At 46.5% G+C, this 21647-nt stretch overlaps 1 protein-coding gene across 4 annotated transcripts in view; it reads right to left on the bottom strand.

The window, feature by feature from the left end:
* Nucleotides 1–21647, bottom strand: part of OTULINL (OTU deubiquitinase with linear linkage specificity like) — a 652262-nt gene that overhangs the window by 168164 nt on the left and 462451 nt on the right. For all 4 annotated transcript variants that reach the window (XM_069620439.1, XM_069620440.1, XM_069620437.1 and 1 more), the window contains one exon: nucleotides 2774–2923. In XM_069620439.1, coding sequence (XP_069476540.1) covers nucleotides 2774–2923 — 150 coding nt within the window. The remainder of the gene's footprint in view (nucleotides 1–2773; nucleotides 2924–21647) is intronic.

Here is a 21647-nt window from a genome sequence, read left to right as displayed (position 1 = left end):
CTTTGATTATTGCTAGCAGCAGGTTTTGCTTGGGGCTTATGCCGTGCGCTGATCTCTTGTACCCCAAATATTCGACTTCTTGTGCCTTGAGTACCCATTTCTCATACCTTAGTTTCACTCCTGCTTCTTGTAGCTTGGTAAGGACCTTCTTCAACATGGCATCATGTGTTTGTTCATCTGCAGTGTATACCAGGATAACATCCTGGAAATAGGACATGTTCTTAACATTTTGTAGTAGAGAATACATCATGCGTTGAAATGCTGAGGCTGCGGATGATAGGCCAAACGGCATCTTTGTGAACTGATAGATGCCAAACGGGGTGATGAATGCGGTCAATGGCTTGGAGTCCTTGTGTAACTGTATCTGATGGTACGCGTCCCTCATGTCTAACTTGGAGAGCACTCTGTCCTCCTTCATCATGAGGATTAACTCGTTGATGCTTGGCATGGGGTAGCTGTCCGCAATTACTTCCAGTTTTAGACAGCGGAGATCAATGCACACCCTTAACTCTTGTGAATTTTGTTTTTTTATAAGCACAACCGGGCTCAGCCACTCTGATGCTTCGATTTCCTCGATGGTGCCTTCTTTCATCATTTTGTCCAGTTGGCTTCTGAGCGTGTCTCTTGCAGTTGCAGGTACTGGCCTTACTCTGTGTTTGACGGGGACTGCGTTGGCTTTGAGTAGTATTTTGTGGACGAAACCTTTGATGTGCCCAGGCCCTTCCGAAAACAGTTTTGGATAATCTTCTCTGGCTACCGGCGGTCCTCTGGAACTGACTGACAGTACCTGGTCCTCTGTGGTGGGGTGAAGCTTGATTTGCAGTTTTACCTGATCATCCCAACCTAATACTGCTGGGCCTTCTTGACTGAAGTATACTTTTGTGGTGGTCTCTCTCCCTTTGAACTCCACCTTTCCTTTGATGTAGCCAAGTAGGTCAATAGATGCGCCTCCGAACACTGTGGGCTTGTGCAGAGTGCTGAACACTTTGTCTCTGTGCCCATCATCTCTTTGTATGTGCGCAAGGGTATTATAGTTAAGTCAGAGCCTGAGTCTGCCATGACTCTTGTTTCCAGTCAGTTTATTTTAATGGCACAGTGAGGGTTTTCTCTCCTGGCCAGTGGGCTGTTCACCATTACAACAGTAGGCCTCCCCTCTTCATCAGAGGACGATTCCCTCTCCGTGTTGTGTTCAGCATTGATGCTGGTGACTTTTTTGTTTCGCCATCGGCACACTATTGAGAAATGTCCAATCCTTTTGTACACTGAGCATTCTTTGTCCCTTGTGCTGGGCACTCTTTGTCAAAGGCTAAGTTTTTTGTGTTGGTGCACCTGTGACCTTTTAACGGTTCTTTCCTTGCCCACTTCCCTTCTCTCATGTCGAAGACCGGTTTCTCCTTCTTTGGGCGGAAGGCTATCGCTTGTACTTCTGCAGGGCTATGTCCGCTTGCGTTTTCTTTCCTCCTCCCTGTGGTCTCTTCCACCGCTCATGCGATTTCGACGGCTTTTTCCAACTGCAGTTCTTTCTGTAGAATGAATTTGTCTTGCACCTTCCTGCTGTTGGTATGTACCACTAGCATGTTGCCGATCAACCCTTCTGCATTGTTTCCAAAGTTGCACAGCGCAGCTAATTCGCGTAGTTTGGTTACGTAGTCGTCTACTGGTTTGGACGCTTCCTGTTTGCGGCTGTAAAACCGTATCCTGTGTAGAACAGTATTCTCCTTGCTGGCGAATCTTTTGACTATTCTTCTAACTGCTTCCTTAAATATGTCATCCTTGTCGCCGGCCACTGGTTCAGGGGTGAGACTTTCGAACACTCTTTGGCCTTCGACGCCCAGGGCATTCAGCAACATGGTTCTGCGTCTCGTTGCTGTGTAGCCTGCGCCACCCAGGGCTTCTAGAAACGTGGTGAATAAGGGTTGCCATTGTGGCTAAGGAATGGCAGGCCTACCTGGTGTTTGAAGAAATGGCAGTGGTGGTGTTGCTCCTTGCATGGCGCCACGTGGGTTTCAGTCTTGATCTTCATCACCAATTATTTTGTATAATAATGCACAGAGGATTGCAAGTTTGCTGATGGGACTTCTTTATTCTGTTCTTGACATCAGCTTCTTTAATGCAACAATAACTCTACAATATAACTGGGCAACAGGCCCCACAGCTTTGCTCTCTGTCACTTGAGTCTTTGGGTTCCAAAGATAAATGGTGGTCAGTTCCTAAGAGGAGCACATGGGAGCCAATGTTGCTCCGTGCCCTCTGCTCCTGCTCTCTGGCGCTCGCACATGGGAGCAGCTCTTACGCTTTCCTCGAGATCTTGCGAGACTTCTGGGTCTCTACACTGTGCCCCACAGCCTCTCAGGGCCCTCCCCTGCAACACCTTGTAAATCCAGGTGACCCTGGCATACCAGCATGGTGCTGCCCCCCCCAGCACCAATGAGGCCAGCCAAGTGACCTTCGCAGGCCCCACAACACTGGGGCTCAAAAAATAATTGTGGTAAATTACATTTGTGATTTTGTTCAAATGGTGAGCTAAATTACAGAGGACGGTAATGCACAAAATGGTATACATTGTGCTGAGCTAAACATTAGTCTGTCAAGTGCGGTTGTATTTTTTTTACGATATAGAGTACACACTGGAAAACTAAAACGCGCAAAACTGGTGCATACATTTAAATGCTGCAATTTACCACCAGGAGCAACATGGCCAAGTTAAATTGGGAACTACTGGAGCAAAGTAACACCGAACAGTCGATTGCAATTTCAATGGGATCTGATTTACCTTCAGAATGTCTTTTTCTTTCATCCATGACGGAAAGGACAGGCCCTTCCGGAATACTTGAAATAACACCGCTCTGATTGCGCAGTAGTTGTCTCCTCGGACTTGCCGTATACATTTAACATGGTGCCTTCGAAACAACGCCTCATAAGCCTGAAACAAGACAAGAAACCATACATGATTTCACATGTCTGTTCCAAATGACCAGAGATGCTTTGACACATTTGAATATTTGAGTGAATGTAAACTATAGAACACATCTGTGGATGGCTAAATTGAAAGGGGAATAGCAGAAAATGACAATCGAGTAAGACAAAATATCAGGAAGGCGTGTGTAGAGAGTATGGGGTGACCTTGTGGACACAGAAAGGTCACTAACAACCTCATTTTAAACAGGGCACGCTAATTTTAAACGGGGTGGAGCAGGAAATGGAGACGTAAATGCAAGCCAAAATGCATTTGCGTTTCAATTACCCATGCCGCCCCTTATTGCCGCCTCAATCAAGCAATCTAGTGCAGCTGTCTTAAAGGTGCAGCACAAGAGTTACATTAGGGTGCTTGATTTCCAGTTGGTTCTCTGCGCTTCTAGGGTCCTGCGGCTGCTGCTCTGATCCAGTCAACAGAAGATTCTAGAGTGTGTAACCCAGGCCAGAGTGCAGGGCCACCAGGATCCGCCTAGGACCACCTCGTGTGCCACCAGCCTACAGCAGACAGGGGTCCCTGGCCTTTGGGGCCTTTGCACTACTGACACTGGCGCTAAGCATGGAACTTCGCCCCACCCCTTCGCTCTTCTTGGAGCTACAACACAAATATATTGAGGCAGATTAACACAATTTATTTATTTTCACCGCGCACTCTAAGATCAAGCTCTGCCCGCCTCCTTGTGATACCAAACACCAACTCAGTCAGGTTAGGTGGATCATCTTTCTCAGCCTTGGCTCCCACTCTGTGGAACTCACTTCCATCCCACATTCGACTCACTGAAGACCTCATGTCTTTCCGCAAATTACTGAAAACCTGGCTCTTCCCTTAAAAATTGACTCCTAGGACAAACAGAATAAACAACTGCAATAAACAGTAACCCAAGGTTGTTGAATCAAAGATAACAATCCAGCATAGAAACCCGATCGAACAAACAGAAAACTGAAATGGCCTAGAACGGATGAAGTGGATGAAGCAGATGAAGTGGATGGAACAGATGAAGTGGATGGAACGGAAGAAGTTGATGGAGCGGGTGGAACGGGTGGAGTAGACGAAATGAAAAGTAGATCGAATGCGTAGAAAGGATGGAACGGATCGATAAAGTGGATAAAAGAATGAAATGGATGGAAAGGGTGAACAAATTATGCATAGGGATTAGATGGAAAAAAGTGGACATACAATAGATGCAACGGACAGAGCGGACAGAACAGATTGAGTGAATGGAATGGATAGTGTGAATGAAACGGATCGAATCAGATGGAGCAGAGAGCTTGTTGGACTGAATCTACTTGTCAGAAAAAACTGATGGAATGGGTGGAATGACAGAGCGTACGGAGCAAACGAAACAGATGGGACGGAGTGAATATACTGGTTGGAATGAGGAGGACGGACGGCATAGATGGAACAAAAATAATAGATTGGACGAATGGAATTTAGAATCAGATGAAGCAAATGGGAACGGAGGAAATGGATGAAGTGGATAGAACGGATGAAGTGGATAGAACGGATGAAATGGATGGAATGGATGCAGTGGATGGAACGTATGCATTAAAGAAAAAACGGACGGAATGGTTGAAACATGAGAGTGGACGGAAAGGATGGAACGGATGGTGCGGATGGAATGGGTGGTGCGGATGGAACGGGTGGAGTGAATGGAACGGGTGGTGTGGATGGAACGGGTAGAGCAGATGGAATGGATGGAACGGGGGAGCGGATGGAAAGGGGGGGCGGATGGAACGGGTGGAGCGGATGGAACGGGCGGAGTGGATGGAACGGGTGGAGCGGAGGGAACGAATAGAGTGGTTTGAACGGATGGAGTGGATGGAACGGATGGAGTGGAGGGAACATGAGGAGTGGAGAGAACGGGAGGAGTGGAGGGAATGGGAGGAGTGGATGGAATGGATGGAGTGGAGGGAACGTGAGGAGTGGAGGGAATGGGAGGAGTAGATGGAACGGAAGGAGTGGAGGGAACGGAAGGAGTGGAGGGAACGGGAGGAGTGGAGGGAACGGGAGGAGTGGATGGGAACGGGAGGAGTGGATGGGAACGGGAGGAGTGGATGGAATGAAAAGAGTCAATGGAATGGGAAGAGTGGATGAACAGGAGGAGTGGATGAAACGCGACAAGCGGATGGAACGGGAGGAGTGGATGGGAACAGAAGGAGTGGATGGAACAAACAGAGTGGAAAGAACAGACAGAGTAGATGGTAGGGGGGGACCGAATAGAACGGATGAGTGGATTGAACGGATGTGAGGAACAAGCAGATTGAACGAATGAAAAGGATAAGTAGTTTTAACGAATGGAACAGATGGAATGAATCGGGTGGATGGAACGGATGCAGTGGATGAAACAAATGGAGTAGATGGAACAGATAGAATGGATGGAAGAGATGGAATGGATGGAACAGGTAGAGTGGATGGAACAGGTGGAGTAGATGGAACAGATGGAGTGGACGGAACTGATGGAGTGGATCGAACTGATGGAGTGGATCGAACTGATGGAGTAGATCGAACTGATGGAATGAGTGAAACACACAGAGGTGATCGAATGAATAGGAAGGATGAAACGGATAGAACACACTAAACGGATGGGAAGGATGAAATGGGTCTACGGAATGGATGGAGTAGACTATGTGGACGATGGGTTGAGTGGATGGAATGATGGACGATCTAATAGATTAAATAGATGAAACAGACGAAATGGATGAACAGATGAAGTGGAATGAACAGACAGAGTAAACAGATGGAGTGCTCGATCTCAAGCGCCTTACTGATAACCAGATGGATGCAACAGACGAAATGGATGAACCGACGAAGTGGAATGAACGGACAGAGTAAATAAAACAGATGGTACAGATGGTACAGATGGAGTGCTCGATCTCAAGCGCCTTACTGATAACCACCATATTACACTGCCACGCTTACTCTCTCCTGTACACCACCACTCAACTAGAACACAGCAATACTATGACACATTCGGTATAGCTGTTCCCATACTAACATCCGCCACATACTCCTCATCATTCTAATTAAACACAGCTAGCTGAGCACACACCGCTAGTTTAAGCGTCTCCTCAGGCCCAATGCAGCCACAAATCAGTCTCGGGGTCATCTCGCCAGAATTATCACATATACCTGACCTCCCAACCACCCCACCTAACGCTAAGAAGCAGCTATCATACAACTGCCACACAGGCTGCACACATATCCGGTGCACCCACGGACCTTATGACTCTCTCTCTTTCTCTCTCTCTCTCTCTTTCTCCCTCTCCCTCTCCCTCTCTCTCTCTCTCTCTCTCTCTCTCTCTCTCTCGCTCTACTGACTTCAACTACGGTTCCCGAGGGTGTTCAACCACCAGCGCTTTGAGATCATACCAATGATACATAAGGTGCTATATAAATGCCAAGTAACATAACATAACCAAGATAAACTCATTATCACATTCAGCCCAACAGGCTAGGTCAGTATAGGTTTTTATAAATTAATTATAATATGATCATTTAACCTTTTATACATACATACATATATGTTGCGGCATACAATCAATAATAAGCATGTACGCTCACAAAATATTAAAACAATTTAAATCACAGGGTCGTTGCCTGCACTAATAACTCCTCTTGCATGTGCTCCCATAAATAAAACACACTAAAATACTCATTTTATCTAAACTGAGCATAACACTTCTCAACATTGTCATAATAGTCATATTACCACAATGAATTACAAGTACTTCCTAGTTGCCTTTGAGAATCGGGGATATAAAGTAAATGCTTAAATTGTTCTCAAAGTTCTTTGTTCTTCCAGGCACCTGCATTTTCAGATGATGGCACAAGATTAAAACTTCTCTCTTGCAGACTATTTTTTTTGGATACGGGAACAGGTTAATATACTCTTGATAATTGATAATATAGCATGCAGTCTACAAAGTTGGTCTTGCCTGCAAGCAGAGGTGTTGGTAGGTCTGGAAAAGATCCAGAGCTAAGCTGATGTTGGGCTGTCGTGACACGGGGCTACCTAGCCTTTTGGGTGTAGCCCATTAGCTTCTATCCGGGGCTACAACCAAAAGACCTGGGGCTACAGCCCCCTCAGATGCCCCCTATCAACGTCTTAACTACCTGCAAGACTAGAATAATTAATACAATCCCACTTAGAGGTTGTCAGCTTGATAGTCTCTTCAAGAAGATGAATATCCTTGAAATCTAGACAACTGATTTCTAATTAATTTAATACCTCTTTACAGTGCCTTTCACATGTGTATCCTAGGCTTCCAAGAGTGCCAGCTGTATCATTTTTGAATTAATATGTCTGTACATTCATCTGATACGGTTGCTCCTGTTTTTATTGTTGCTATTTTAGGCAATGGGAATTTCCCGCGTGGTGTTTTTACTGCAGCCCTATTTGCCATTTTCCTTTTTAAATGGCGAGCGCCCCTCCACCCCACTCTACTGGTAAACCCCCAGAACCTCACCTTTTCACTCTGGGGGTTTTCCAGTCCCTGGAATTCCATCTGGCCCCATATCTACTAAGCTTTTAACTTCCTGCCTTCGGCCTGAACACTTTAGGAATCCTAGAAGAGTCAAATGGGACGCATCATTTTGTAGCGTGTTGGCCAATCCAAGGGATACGGTGGATATCTGAGAATGGTTCTCTCCAGATTGATGTCTAGATAGATGTTTTTAGAAAATTCCCCACCTCCCCACAATATAGACAACATCGTTTGCCTTCACGTACCCCGTTCCCCGGGGCTAAAGGTCTGCAAATTGCTGCTCTTTCCATGGGAACTGGAAGTGATATTTTTGTGGTGGCATGTGGGAGGATTTAGCAATTTATATCAGGGTCTATACAAGGACAGAAGAGGTAAACTCTTTTTCCTCTCAACCTTACAGCCAGTTAGTCAATGGTCCAAGTGTAAGATCCGATTAATACTTTCCTGATACTTAGTAGGCAGGGGGTTATGTAGTCCACTAAGTCCGTCTAATCCTCCCTTAAGCTCTGATAGAAGAGATGGGTTCTTATTGCCTCAAGACAAGCTGCCTTGACAAAAGGAGATTAAAGCGGGTTACATAAGTTAACATGCCATTAGCACCCTATCCTAATTTCAGCAGTACTCGTTGAAGGCCTGGGAAAAGGAATAATGTTAAAAAATATGAGAAAACTCTCCCTTAAATTCCTCCCATGAATCCAAATCCTGCCATCATTTTGAACCAAACAGACTGCACACAGCATGATATCAACAGACAAACATGAAATCAAAATGCTGCATTACAGACTCCATTTGCAAAGTCTTGTGGATGGTGTGGAAAATGCAATGGAATATTGTATGGCATCTCCAGAGTATCTTTTGGGAGCTGCCAACAGTACAGCCAAATGATTACTTGTAGAGCCCAGCGTAAAGTAGTAAGATGGCCTGCAATCATGCGATAAAGTACCACCAGACGGGAGGATGGGCACCCTTGACTCTACAGGTTGTATCGTTTAAATCTAGGCTAAGCTAATTCACGGTCTGGAACATCTGAGCCAATGGTCCAAATGTTCCTCTCCTGCTAGTTAGGCAAGTATTGCTGGATTCGTGGAAGGGATATGTATTTATGGGATTGGCTTTTTGTCAGGCTTCAGCTATGTTGTCGACCAGAATCATGGGAAGACATGAACTCAACACACACAGGACCACCAGCCCCCATAACAGTTTTCTATGTACAATGTATAATTGTAATTACTGTTAAAATCACAGTTAGGTTTGTACTGAAAGCCACAATATATCAAAGAGAAGTCAGCAACTTAGTTGGCTCAATCATTTTCACCAAATAAATGATCCAAGTTTAAGCAGTTGCTAGAGATCATGGAGTTCCGCTAACAAAGTCATCAGGAAGTCCCGGGGCAGGCAGTTACTGAGGTCCTCGGAGGTCATTTTCAATAGCGAAATATGGGGTCAGGCTGGTACAGGCAAGGGCAGGCAAACCTTTGATGTCCCAAATGGAAATCAGGTGCGGTTCAAAGTAAGTCAGTGAAGAGCCACACGAAGGTCAGGATAGACCTAGCAGGAAACCTGCCCAGAGCCAATCAAAAAAGAGCAAGACATTTCCAAGAAGGGCTTGATGTACAGTGCAAAAGGACAAAGGGGAGCAATAAACAAGATGATACATTATAAAGTTTTGAGGATTATGTCGTGCAGGTTTCCCTAAGCTTGGAAGTAAGACTAAGGTCCCTACAAGTCAAACTAGGGAATGGGCCAGGACCAAGAGGACACGCATGCCTTGCTTCCCACTCCAGGTGGAGTGCACTGTCCAAGCAGTGTCTTAAATCATTTGCAGTAGTAACCTGTATTTTTATGCAAGGGTAGCTCACTTTTGCTTTGGCACTGCAAGGTCCCCTTGGTGGTGACAGCTTCCCAGAGGTGTCAAATTCAATCGGAGAGAGGGGCAGTCTTGATTCAAATGCACCTCTCATGGGCTGCACCATCGAGCCAATGGAAATTAACAGGATAATAATAGAGCGGCAGATGGTGGATTTTCAAAGTGGTGTGGGGTAAATATTTTCCCTCAAATTAGTGCTAGCAAGCAAAGTGAGAGAGCCTGAAATCCATGAGGAGAGAGTTGGTGAGCTTCCACCTATTGATTGATTTTTACATATTAGGTCTATATGCTTTTTAAAGTACACATTTCCAGGGAAATTTATAAAAAGCCATACAAACTGTTCTGTAGGAGATCACATTCCAACTTCCAGTACTTCAGATGTTAGAGCACCAATACCGCACAGGTGCATGTCACTGCAGCACAGCATAGGTGAGCCCATCAAGAAATGATGTACCCCGTAAATAAATGAAAGCATACATTACTGACACAATGTCATTGAAGCAGCAGCAATTAATTTAGTTACAAATGCCAGACTGGGGACAATGTCAGTTAGTAAATTACAAGGCAGCAGAAATCACACCAGTATGACATCTACAGGGGATTGTTTGAGTTATATCTCAGGCTGCAGTTTCAATTTAATTTTGTGGTGTATGGTTACAATTTCAGCTTTTCATGCACAACAACCTTATTAAGCACATTTAAAGAAGGGGTGCACAATTACTCTGCACAGCCCCATAGTGATAGACTCCACGAGGCAAGTGAACTGGTACTCTATGATACTTGAAAATACATCTTTGAATCAGGTACAAGTATGTCCAGAGGGGGTGTCGCTACAGGGCCATGTGAGAAGACGTGTGTACCGAGGAGCTCCTGCCGATCCTGAATTGATCTGGAAAGTACCAATGTCAAACTCTGACTGAGATGGATAGAAATACGTGTATGCATTAATGAACATCTGAGGCACGACTGGAGCGTTTGTTGGATCGGACTGAAGGAGATCGCCGGAGCTCTGAAGCATGAAACTAAAATGGTGACTCATCAAGTACAAGGAATTGATATATGGCTCTGAATCTGTGCGGCGACTGCTGCATGCAAGGAAGGGGAGCGAAGACCTAGGCGCACAAGAAAGCTCGATTCTTGAGGGGAGATTCGGGTGCCCTCCACTGCTACACAGCTGAAACGGACCGAGCGCCTGTGAAAAGCAAGAACAAGCTAACGGAACATACTGCTGGAAGTCACTGCACAGTATTGCGAGTAGCTGAGCTGGACTTCGTGCGGTAAGACTTGTAGGAACTAACTCCGCAGGCGAACGATCCCTTTGGTGAAGCGCATGTGACTTAGCGCGAACCGAAGAAGCAACACCATAGCCGACAAAGTATTAGAGCGCCCAAGATATTCAGGATACAGCGTGGTATCAGCGGACAGGTCAATGCAGGCCACACGCCCGCAAACGTATGGAGTAGAGCCCCAACAATCCGCTTGTGAAATGGAGACAGGGCAAAATTGAAGCGGAGACAGAGAGCCTTTTCTCCTTTCGCCTTTGCAGCGTGGATCCGGCCACCTAGACAATATGCTGGGGGTTGGGGGGAGGCGAAGGCGGGGGATGCAGAGACGTGCCAGCAGGGAGCGTGAGGCAACAGTCACATTGGGCCAGAAGTGGACGTGAGCAGACCAGGAGCAGCGGTGAGACAGGACCGTGACCCCAGGGAAAAAGGCTAGCGAAGGACCAGGCTGCCGTAGCCTGTGATCACACAGAAGCGTGGGGGGGGGCGCTCTGCTGCACACATTGGCCTGGACCGGCTGGGTCCTCCCCTGCATGGACAAAAGTAACGGGACAACCGAACTCCACAGACCTGCGACCTGTAGGTGCTGATAGAGGCTAGGATGCTAAAGCGTACAGCGCCATAGCAGTGAGAGGTGCAAGATATGAAAAAGGAGCCACGCAGAGTCAGCAGAGAGAGGTAAGGAGCGGGGGGAGGGAGAGGACCCCGCCTGGACACACTGGACACTTATGCATAGGATGGGCTCCCCCCACTCCCTCTGACCGCTCCCTAGAGCTACAAAGGGCCCCTGCGCCCCCTTAAGCTTGGGCCAGGGCCCCGCTGGAGCTGGGAACACGGGGCATTGCCTCGAGGATATAATAGCGTTTGCGGCACGGCACAGAGAAGCACCTAATTAAGAAACAAAGTGGGTTGGTCGTGGAGCCAGGCCTGGGGTGCACAGGCTGCGCAGACCACTGAAGACGTGGGCACAGGCCCGGCCAGAAGTGGCCCACTGAAGAGGCAGGGGAGTGGCAGACCATAGGACTGCCACGGTCCTGTAGCAAAACACAGCAGAGACCCGGGAAGCTTAGAGGCAGGCAGGAGCACCAGAAAGGATCTGAGGGAAGCACGGCAGCGCAGTGAATCCCATCCAGGGCAGTACAGAGTGACTGGAATAAAGCAACACACTGGCAAGGTGGCAGCAAAGCAGGAGTCACAGTCTGCTGGGTGAAGGCACGTAGGCGGCCCCAAGTGCACCGGGAGATTGCAAGGTCGGAAGTACCCATGTCAAATAAAGGGGTCAAGTAGAAAAATAAACAGACTACCCTAGCAACTTTTGCGAAAGGCCAGATATCCCGGCTGGAGAGTGTGACGGACAGCACAAGGGGCAGCCCCAGCCCCAAAACAAGCCAGAACCTAGCCATCAGCAGATATTGGATGCAATTGGGATGCTGCAAACCGAGCTAGAGGGTAAAATCGACCTATTGGCAATTGACCAGGCACTGTTGCGCCAAGACGTCCGCACGCTGCTGAACGCACAAGCAAGCTGGGGGAACAGGTGAAGGAAAACACTGAAATACGCTCACAGACGACAAAAGACGAGGATGTCCTGATGCAAAGAGTGAAGCTGTTGGAGGACCGGGCAGAAGAGGCAGAATGGCGCGCCCAGAGAAATAACATACATATTGTGGGCCTGCCAAAGGGACCCATGGCGCGGACCCCACGAACTATGTGGAGAACCTATTTTTGCAGGAAATTGGTGCAGGAGAACTGTCACAAGGGTTTACAATTGAAAGGGCTCATCGCTCCCTTGCTCCGAGACCGCCCCAGGAGCGGCACCTAGGCAAGTTATAGCCAAGGTGCTTAATTACAGAGACTGCGAAAAGATATTGGCCTTCACCAGAGCTGGTGGAAGGATACAAAGAGACTCAGCGAAAGTAGCTGTGTACCCGGACTATACATTCCAAGACCAGAAAATGAGGGCTGAATTAATTGTCATGAAAGCAAGACTACGGAAGGCGGGCCTTAAGTACATGCTCATATACCCTGCGAGACTGAAAGTGATCTACAATGGCTAATCCTTATTTTTTGAATCACCTGAGGAAGCACATGACTGGATGGATAGGTTGCAGCTCCTGGAGGAGCCCGAGACTGGCCAAGGGCCTTGTTGACGCTGTGGTGGGGACATGGCTCAGAGTGGTGATGAGGATAATTCAGCGACCGAGCGGCGACATGTACATTGGAGTTACCATGAACAGTGTCAATTATAATGTAATGAGCAAATACGATGTGCCAACAGTGCAGGAGCTCTAGAGATATAGTGGAAGTCTGGTAGCAGGAACGCCGAAGCGAACCCTATACTCCCCCTTATTAGAGTAGTTGAGGACCAAGTAGGAAGGGCCCGCCTGTAGGGCACCAGGAAACTTGTCTTACGACAAAGTGGAATGGAGCGGAAACAGGGTTATCCCAGCATGCATGCCATAGCTGGACTAGTTATGTTTTGGATTGTTGTAGTTGGGGCAGTTGGGTATGGAGAGGGAGGGGATGCGGGGGGTGGGACGATAACGGGGGGCCTGTCACGAAATTTAATAAGGTGCATCGACCTCCACTTTAGTCTAGCCATGGGCTGGAGCCCTCACAAACCTACCAGTACAAGCAAAAATGGCAAATAAGATAAGAATAATGACCTGGAACGTGAGGGGGCTGAACAATTACGTGAAGCATAAGAGAGTGTGCATGTACATCCGGCACCACAAAGTGGGAATCGCGTTGCTGCAGGAGAAGCAAAAGAACCTGGAGGGCGGGGGGATAGGGAGGGTGGTGGGCTCTACGTACTCGACATATGCAAGAGGGGTCCTTATCTGGATAGCCCCGGATATACCATTCAAAATACTGGCAGTGAAATCTGATAATGAGGGAAGGATGGTGATGGTGAATGGGATTTGCCCTGAACCATGATGTCACAGTGTTCTTTAGATCGCTGCACGTGAGGTTGGGGTTGCACAGGAGTGGCACTATGATATGGGGGGGGGACTTTAATTGCCCATCGGACCCGGGTCTGGATAGATCGGACTCTAAACACAAGAGACCATCCGCCTCAGCTAAGGTGCTGAACTCTATAGTAGGACAGTTTAAATTGAGTGACTTGTGGAGGGCAGAGCATGGCAAAATGAGAGGGTATTCCCATTATTCTGCCCCACATGAGGTGTACACCAGAATAGACTATATGTTTACGGGAGAAGAAAGCAGACCTGAATTCTCGGAGACAGAGTATCTTGACAGAATATTGTCGGACCATTCGCTGCTGGTGGCGAGATAGACTTGTCAGATCCTAGACCGCCGATCCCCATGTGGAGGCTAAGGTGTGAAGCGCTGCAGGATACTGCATTTGCTGAACATGTCGGGAAGAAGACTATCGAATATATAGAAGTTAACGAGGGGAGCGTTAAGGAGGCGAGCAAAGTCTGAGAAACATATAAAGTGGTGATCAGGGGGTGATGATAGCAGAATCAGAGCGGGTACAAAGGGTGCTGGTGAGGGAATTGGAAAAGACAGAGAGGGGAACTGAAGAAGTGGGAGGGGGATGCCCTGGTGGGACAACAACAGCTGGAGGAGATGATAGCATTAAGGCAAACCGGCCCGCGCAGTCGGATAGGCTTGGGAAGTTTAATTACACAAAGTACTTAGAGAGGAGCCGTGCGCTAGTAGACAAGCCGGGGAGGATGCTAGCGTGGCTGTGTAAGCGTGAGACAGTCACCCCCCCTATTTGCGCAGTCAGGAATGGGAGGATGGAAGAGGTAGGGACACAGGAGGGGATTAAGGAAGTGTTTTCAGAATACTACAAAGCATTATATGCAGCACCCCCGTGCAGCGCAGACGAAGAGAAAACAAGATGTACTCGACCAGATTGATCTGCCCAGGTTATTAGAGGCTTCCATAACACTGGAGGAGGTGGCGGCCATTATTAGATCCCTGCCCACTGGGAAATCATGGCCTCCCAGGTGAGTTCTATAAGGCATATGTGGACATTCTGGCACCGTTGCCGACTAAGGTGTATAACGTGTCACTTGAGACTGGGTTACTGCCCCCAAGTATGAGAGAGGGTCTGATAGTGCCACTGCTCAAGCCGGACAAAGATAGTAAGGACTCCGGATTCTATAGGCCATTGTCCCTATTAAATCAGGATAGCAAAATCCTTACCGCAGTACTGGTGAGCAGACTCCGGAGAGTGATACACAAGCTGATACACCCGGATCAGACGGGTTACGTACCTGGACGGAGTATCTCGGAGAAACTGAGACGGCTCCACCATGTGATTCACTGCATGACAGACAGAGCCATTCATGCTGAGGTTGCCTCCCTAGATGCTACTAAGGCGTATGACTCTGTGCATTGGGACTGGTTGTACGCTACGATGGAAAAAATGGGGATCGGCAGTACATGAGATGGGTGCGCCTGATATACACTGCACCAATGGCAAGGGTCAAAACAGGCAAGTGGTACTTGGCAGCTATACAGAGACACTAAGCACGGGTGTCCGCTGTCCCCGATGCTATACATCCTGGCCGCAGAACCCATGGTGGCATATCTGCGAAAGGAATATGGGGAAGTAGGCATAGATATAGACAGGAGTAGGCATGTGGTATCGCTGTAAGCAGATGATGTGCTACTATAAGTGCGAGACCCTGAAGTGAACTTGCCATATATGCTGGAGGTGCTGGATAACTCTAGCAAGCTCACAGGTATAAAAGTAAACAAGATGAAATCATGCCTGTTGGCACTCGCGGTTACGCCCTTCCTGGCGGCAGAAAAGCTGCCAGTTCTTCCCTTACCTTGGCGCAGGACCACATTCAGATATCTGGGCATCAATGTACACCGGGACCCCTCCCATGAGCATGAATGTAACACTGTGCGTGCCAAGGCAGGCCTAGTTGCTTCTATGGGGTTTTGGAGTAAGTTGCCCTTGTCAGTGATGGGGAGGGTGGCACCGCTAAAAATGGTGGCCCTGCCGCGGCCTCATGCATTGCTTTGGGAATGTCCCATATGACATACCAGGGAGCTTCTTTAGGGAACTAGAGAAGTTATGCAGAGGATTTCTGTGGCAGGAAGGATGGCAACGGGTGGCTTTATACACATTGCAGAGACCGTATGACCAAGGCGGGCTGCGGGTGCTGCATTTTGAGCTGTATTTTCTGGTGTGTCAGCTGCAGCACGTGGTGAAATGGATGGCTGATGAAACCACGATAAAGACTACGCTACTGCAGCCCACGCTAAGGGGACGGCATTTGAGAGACCTCCTCTGGGTCCCCGCAGGGACACTGATGAAGTGTTGTTACCTAGTGCAACTGGGAATCAGGATATGGCGCAGGGCTTGCAGGGTGGTTGGGATAGCTGACCCGCTCTCACCATAGATACCGATAATGGCAAGATGGGAGACGGATGGAGGTGCCACGATTGGCGATTTAAGGGGTGAAGGTAGGTGGAAATCCTTTGAGGAATTGCGGGTGGGGTCCGGGATGCAGGCGTGCCAGTTCCTATTGCATATCACAGTCCTGGGATTGATATGCAGGAGATGGCCTAACGTCACAGAGGGGGATATAGAAAATGAAGAATTGGAGATGTTACTTATAACAACAGAAGGGAGGCAGGGGTGTTCAGAATTTACAATGTATTGTTGGGCTGTACAGCTCGAGCTGAACTGAATTGTAGGAGCAAATGGGAGAGGGAACTGGGAAGGGTGTTAGTGGAGGCGGAGTGGAGAGGGATTAAGCGATACCATAAGAAAGTCTCCAGGAATGCTAGGCTACAATTGATACAATTGTATATAGTACACAGAGCATACCTTACACCAGCGGTGGTCTCCACATTCAAAGGGGCTGCAACACTAGTGTGCCCCAAGTGCAAGGGGGAGGATGCAGGGCTGATACATATGTTCTGGGGATGCCTCGCGATCCAGGGCTTTTGGAAGGAAGTGGCATCAAAGGTAGCCAATGGTGGTATAGTACTTGATATCAACACACCAGAAACCTGCATGCTGGAACTCTATAAAAAGAATGAGAAAACAAACCGCTGAATAAATGAAGCGACTTGAAATAGATCACAAGTAAGCGGAGCATGGCCATGGTATGGAAAGATACGAGAGCGCCGAATGTGGAAGGATGGTGGAGAGACTTAGAGAAGTGGTGCACAGCGGAGACGGGGGTGTGGGAGAAGGCACTAGAATGCAAATGGAGGACTCTGGAATTGGGCTACAGAGATGGATAGTACTGACAGTAACCCTGTTCGTGACCATGGTGGCTTAAGGGAGCATGCACAATGGACGAGGGGAGTTGCAATAATCGAGGCTAATAAACAGTTTGACGTGCAGGCTAAGGTGGGAGGAAGGGGCAGAGGGGTGGGAGGTAATAGGGATGGACAAGGGGGATGTTACAGTTGAACCTGTTGCTCTGTGTGTTATTATTGTAATGTTATGCAATAATGGAAAAACCCAATAAAAAAATAAAAAAGGATGCCCAAGACACCAGCGATTTCTTTACAGGGCATTTTTGTACTCCTTGTTGAGCACAGAATATTTGCTTTCCTTGTTTATAATAATAAATAATACATAATAATGTATTAATGTGTTACCGTTTTTAAATAAACTTTTCACATCATTATAAATCACATGTACTTCTCTCAAACATAATCCACACATCTAGAATAATTCATATAAATACATACTAAATCGTAGCATATTAAATCAAACACAATAAATATACCATATAGGCATTATCATATTCACATATTTACCACTCGCAATTCCATTTCCATATAAAACCGAATATACTATATGAACACAACATCAAATACCAAGCAGTTCACTTGTGTTCAAATAGAGATCCCTAAGAAGCTCTCGATCCCTAACCAAACATTATACATTGCTATAAAAAACATAAAATGAATGGAGTTAATATTATGCCACCAAAAGATTGCCTCCTTTATATGTTCTATATTATGTACATATTTCTCATAATGTCTTTTATAGGTACTTATAATCTTCAGGCAGCTAGTCAATAAATGTTTCCCTGACTCGGCCGATTCTTTATCCTCGCATAGTCTGCAACAGCGTTCTAAGCTAGTTAATTTATTTACTGCGCCAGTATTTCCCACTAGTAGGATAAATCATCTAAGTCTTATTCCTGGACATAAATTTAAATATTGTTTGATTTTTGATTTGATTTGTATATTTATAACACGCACCAGGACAAATTCAATCGTAATTAGGCGCAGATGTATACATTCCCGTTAGACTGTGCCTTAATTCACTTAATCATTTGAAATTGATTACACTAACTCAAACCAGGAGTTCTAACAGAACAGATGGGTCTTCAGGGCCCTCCGGAAAGCCGGGAGGGTTTTAATCTCCCGAATTTTACTGGGTAGTTTGTTCCATGCACTTGGGCCGTAGACTCCAAGGGCCTCATTAGGACCCAGGCGGATTTCGCGGTGCTAAATGCACCGCGAAGCACGGCGGAAAGCCGTCGATAGCGCCATGGGGGTTGGCGGATTTACCGCCCCATTCCGACCTCGGCGGAGCGGTAAATCCCCAATCCCCATTCTGCCCTTCCCCATTCCCATTCTTGCCCCATAGGGTATAATGGGAGTGGGGAAGGAGTTAATTACGCCACCGTAAAATACGGTGGCGTAATTAACAACGAGGTCCCGTAGCGCCATGGTTTTCTCCGCCTGGTAAAACCAGGCGGAGAAAACCTCCATGGCGCTAAGGGAACTCGTAGTACGGCGGACGGGTCCGCCGCGATTAGCGCTGGCGGAAACCCACTCCGCCTGGGTCCTAATGAGGCCCTAAATCTGCAGTCCTCCAAGCTCACATACCTAGTACTTGATATCTGAAGCAGATTCTGATCTGCTGAGCATAACTGTCAGGTAGGAACATACCTCCTGATTTTATCTGATAGATATCTAGGCCCTATCTTATTAACACACTTATAAACCAGGCAGAGAACTTTAAACTGAATTATCTCCTTTACTGGAAACCAATGTAAAGCTCTTCTTAAATTAGAGATTGGGGCTGATTATTTTAACCTATATGCCAGCCTAACTGCTGCGTTTTGAGCCACCTGCAATCTTCGTAGCTGATAGGCTGGTATACCAGTCAGCAGTGTATTTCCATAATCTAGTCTCGAGTTGATCAGAGTCCCAATAACCACCGCTTTGTCCTTGAGTGGAATGCTGCTTGCACTTTCACGCTCACCTGAGCTCCACTTACCATGTTATCCTCTCAGACACAGCCTAGATTTTTAATTTTCTTAGAGAAATTCAGCTGTGTCCCCAGGAAGCATAGGGAGTGTAGTTGCTCCCTCTGCAAATGGTGTTATGAGGCGAATAGAGCCACCTCTGTTTTGCTGTCATTCAACAATAACTGATTAGTACACATCCAAGCCTGTATTTCTTATAGCCACCGTTCCACTTTCTCATACATCTCTTCTAAATTATGTATCCTCATGAACACCTGAGTGTCATCTGCGTATGAGTGGGAATATATGCCGTGCTTCCTCAGGATATCCATGAGTAAATTAACATATAAGTTAAAGAGCAGCGGGAAAAGAGAAGATCCCTGCAGTGGGAGTGTGTAGCACTGAGTCTGACAGGAAGTATCCAAGTCGAACACTTTGTTCTCTTCTAGAGAGAAAGTATTAAAACCATCAAAGGGCTTGCTCCCCCACCACACCAACTTCTCTAAGACGTGTCAATAGAGTCCCATGGTCCATTGTGTCAAAGGCAGCAGACAGGTCCAGCATGACCAGCAAGGACAAGCCCCCGTGATCTGCCATCTCCAACAGATCGTCCCAGACCATCAGCAGTGGCGTCTCCATCCCCAAGCCTGGCCGGAAACCAGATTGCAACAGATCCAACAGATTCTCCCGATCCACATGTTCCTGCAGCTAGGCTGTCACAATTTTCTCGAAGATTTTAGATGGCCATGACAGTCCCGCTACTGGCCTGTAGTTCTGGAAATTCTTAGTATCTAAGTTATTTTTTTTTTTAACAAAAGCGTAACCACAAATTTTGGAATAAATGGGGCAATATCTGGGGCTACTTGTTTAGCTACTGAGGATGGGATGACAAAGAGCGCATCATTAGTTGCCTTCAAAGCAGAGAGCAGGGAGCAGACCCTTTCCTCAGATACTTCAGTGAACCTAAATGGCTTCTGATCCACCCCAATCTCTACATCATAGGCTATACGCTCTGGGCTAGTCTCCACTGTTACCTCCAGATCCTCATGAGGATCTAATGGTTTGATTTCCATAATCTTTCCTTGTATTAACTCTATTTTGTTTATGAAGTCATTATTGAAAGCATCCGCCTGTACTTGCGATGATTCAGGCGCGGATGACACACACCCAGGATTTACTAACTGGGAGATCACTGCATACAATTCCTGTGGCCTATTTATAACTTTATCAATTTTTTCAGTTATGAATTTGGATTTGGCTTTTCCATATTCTCTTCGGGAGCTCTTGACTTGTTCTAAGTTACTCTCTAAACAATGTTTTCTCCATTTTTTCTCTAGAGATCTCAACTGACCCCTTTTTTTGGCCAAATCTGGCGAGAACCAAGGGTTAGTGGACTTCCTAACTTTTATTTTTTGGAGAGGGGACTGTTTGTTACATAACATAGTCATGATATCGATGCCTTTATCGAAGGACATCATCAATCTTTGCCAATGCATGTTTAAGAGCTTCCCCTGAGATCTTCAGTAAATCTTTTGGTTCACGGAACTGACCCATCCAGTTTTCTGTGTGCACTTCTGGCATTTTCTTAGGCAGTCTCAATTCAAATACTCTGGCGTAGTGATCCGTCCATGATATAGGGATTGTCTCTACATAATGGACTATCTCCCCTCCATATAACAGGAAATCCAGAAAGTGACCCTGGCAATGTGAGGCGGATGATACTAAAAGTTCCAATGCATGGGCTTCCAGGGTCAATCTTAATTCTCTACCATCTGCGGTTGTCATATCTCTACCCATATATTAAAATCCCCCAAGCATAGCAACTCGTCATGCTTACTCCCTGTGTCAGCCAGAAACAATTCTAATTTATCCAGGAAGGCCCATGCTGGGCCAGGAGGTCGATAACCAAATAAGATTTTTATAGTTTTATTTGGTGTACACTGAATGCAAGCATGACCCATATGAGTGTCATCATCCCAGTCTAAGGATTGCAAATGTGATAATTTCAGCGGTGCTCTCACAATAGCTGCAATCCCGCCTGCTCTTTCTCCTATTATATTGATATGTTGTATCAAATAGCCTTGTGGGACTAGGTGGTGGAACACAGCCTGTGAGGTCTCATTGAACCATGTTTCTGTCAGAAACATACAGTCCAAATCCTGCGATAGAATGAGCTCACACGTCTCTGTTGCATGCTTCACAGCTGATCTCACGTTAAATAGCATTGCTCTAAAGACTTGTGTCCCATTATGATTTTTTTTCTTTTGATGTAAATTCCATACTCCTAATCCTTTCAATCCCCAAGTTCCTGATTTTATCTAGAGTACGTAGGGATATAGTTCCTCCCTCACTCCCCATCTCCTTCAGGTGTGCCGGCAAATGCCTCTGTTTCGCTCCAGTTGCGGGTAAGAATTATTCCACGCACTCAGAGTAAAACTAAAAGGAATATATAATCAAATGCCATACAATCAAATACACGTTACAAAATTCGGGCTAATTGGAAACAGTGCAATTCTAAAAGACTAAAATCAATATTTAACTAATCTATGCATCTGCAATTACTCCTAAGGTGGTAATTGTGGCTTTTTATATGTGTATAGCATGTATTTCAAAAATGTATATTTTGTAAGATCTTCAAGGTGAGCAAAGTTCCTAAACCAATCGCCTAGATCAACTTTTCTTGACAAAGCAGATTTTACAGTGAGGGAGAAATCGCCCTGTCGGCTACTCCAATTTATCACAGCTAAAAACTAAAATAAAATCAGTATTGATCTTTAACTGAGACTTCTTAGACTCCTTCATCATTGCATGTTGCAGAGAGACCAA

This window comes from Ambystoma mexicanum, chromosome 5q (assembly GCF_040938575.1).
Source record: "Ambystoma mexicanum isolate Mex_15411 chromosome 5q, UKY_AmexF1_1, whole genome shotgun sequence".
In the NCBI taxonomy this organism is placed as follows: Eukaryota; Metazoa; Chordata; class Amphibia; order Caudata; family Ambystomatidae; genus Ambystoma; species Ambystoma mexicanum.
Note: the sequence above shows the minus strand (reverse complement) of the source record. Positions and strands in the feature narration are given on the sequence as shown.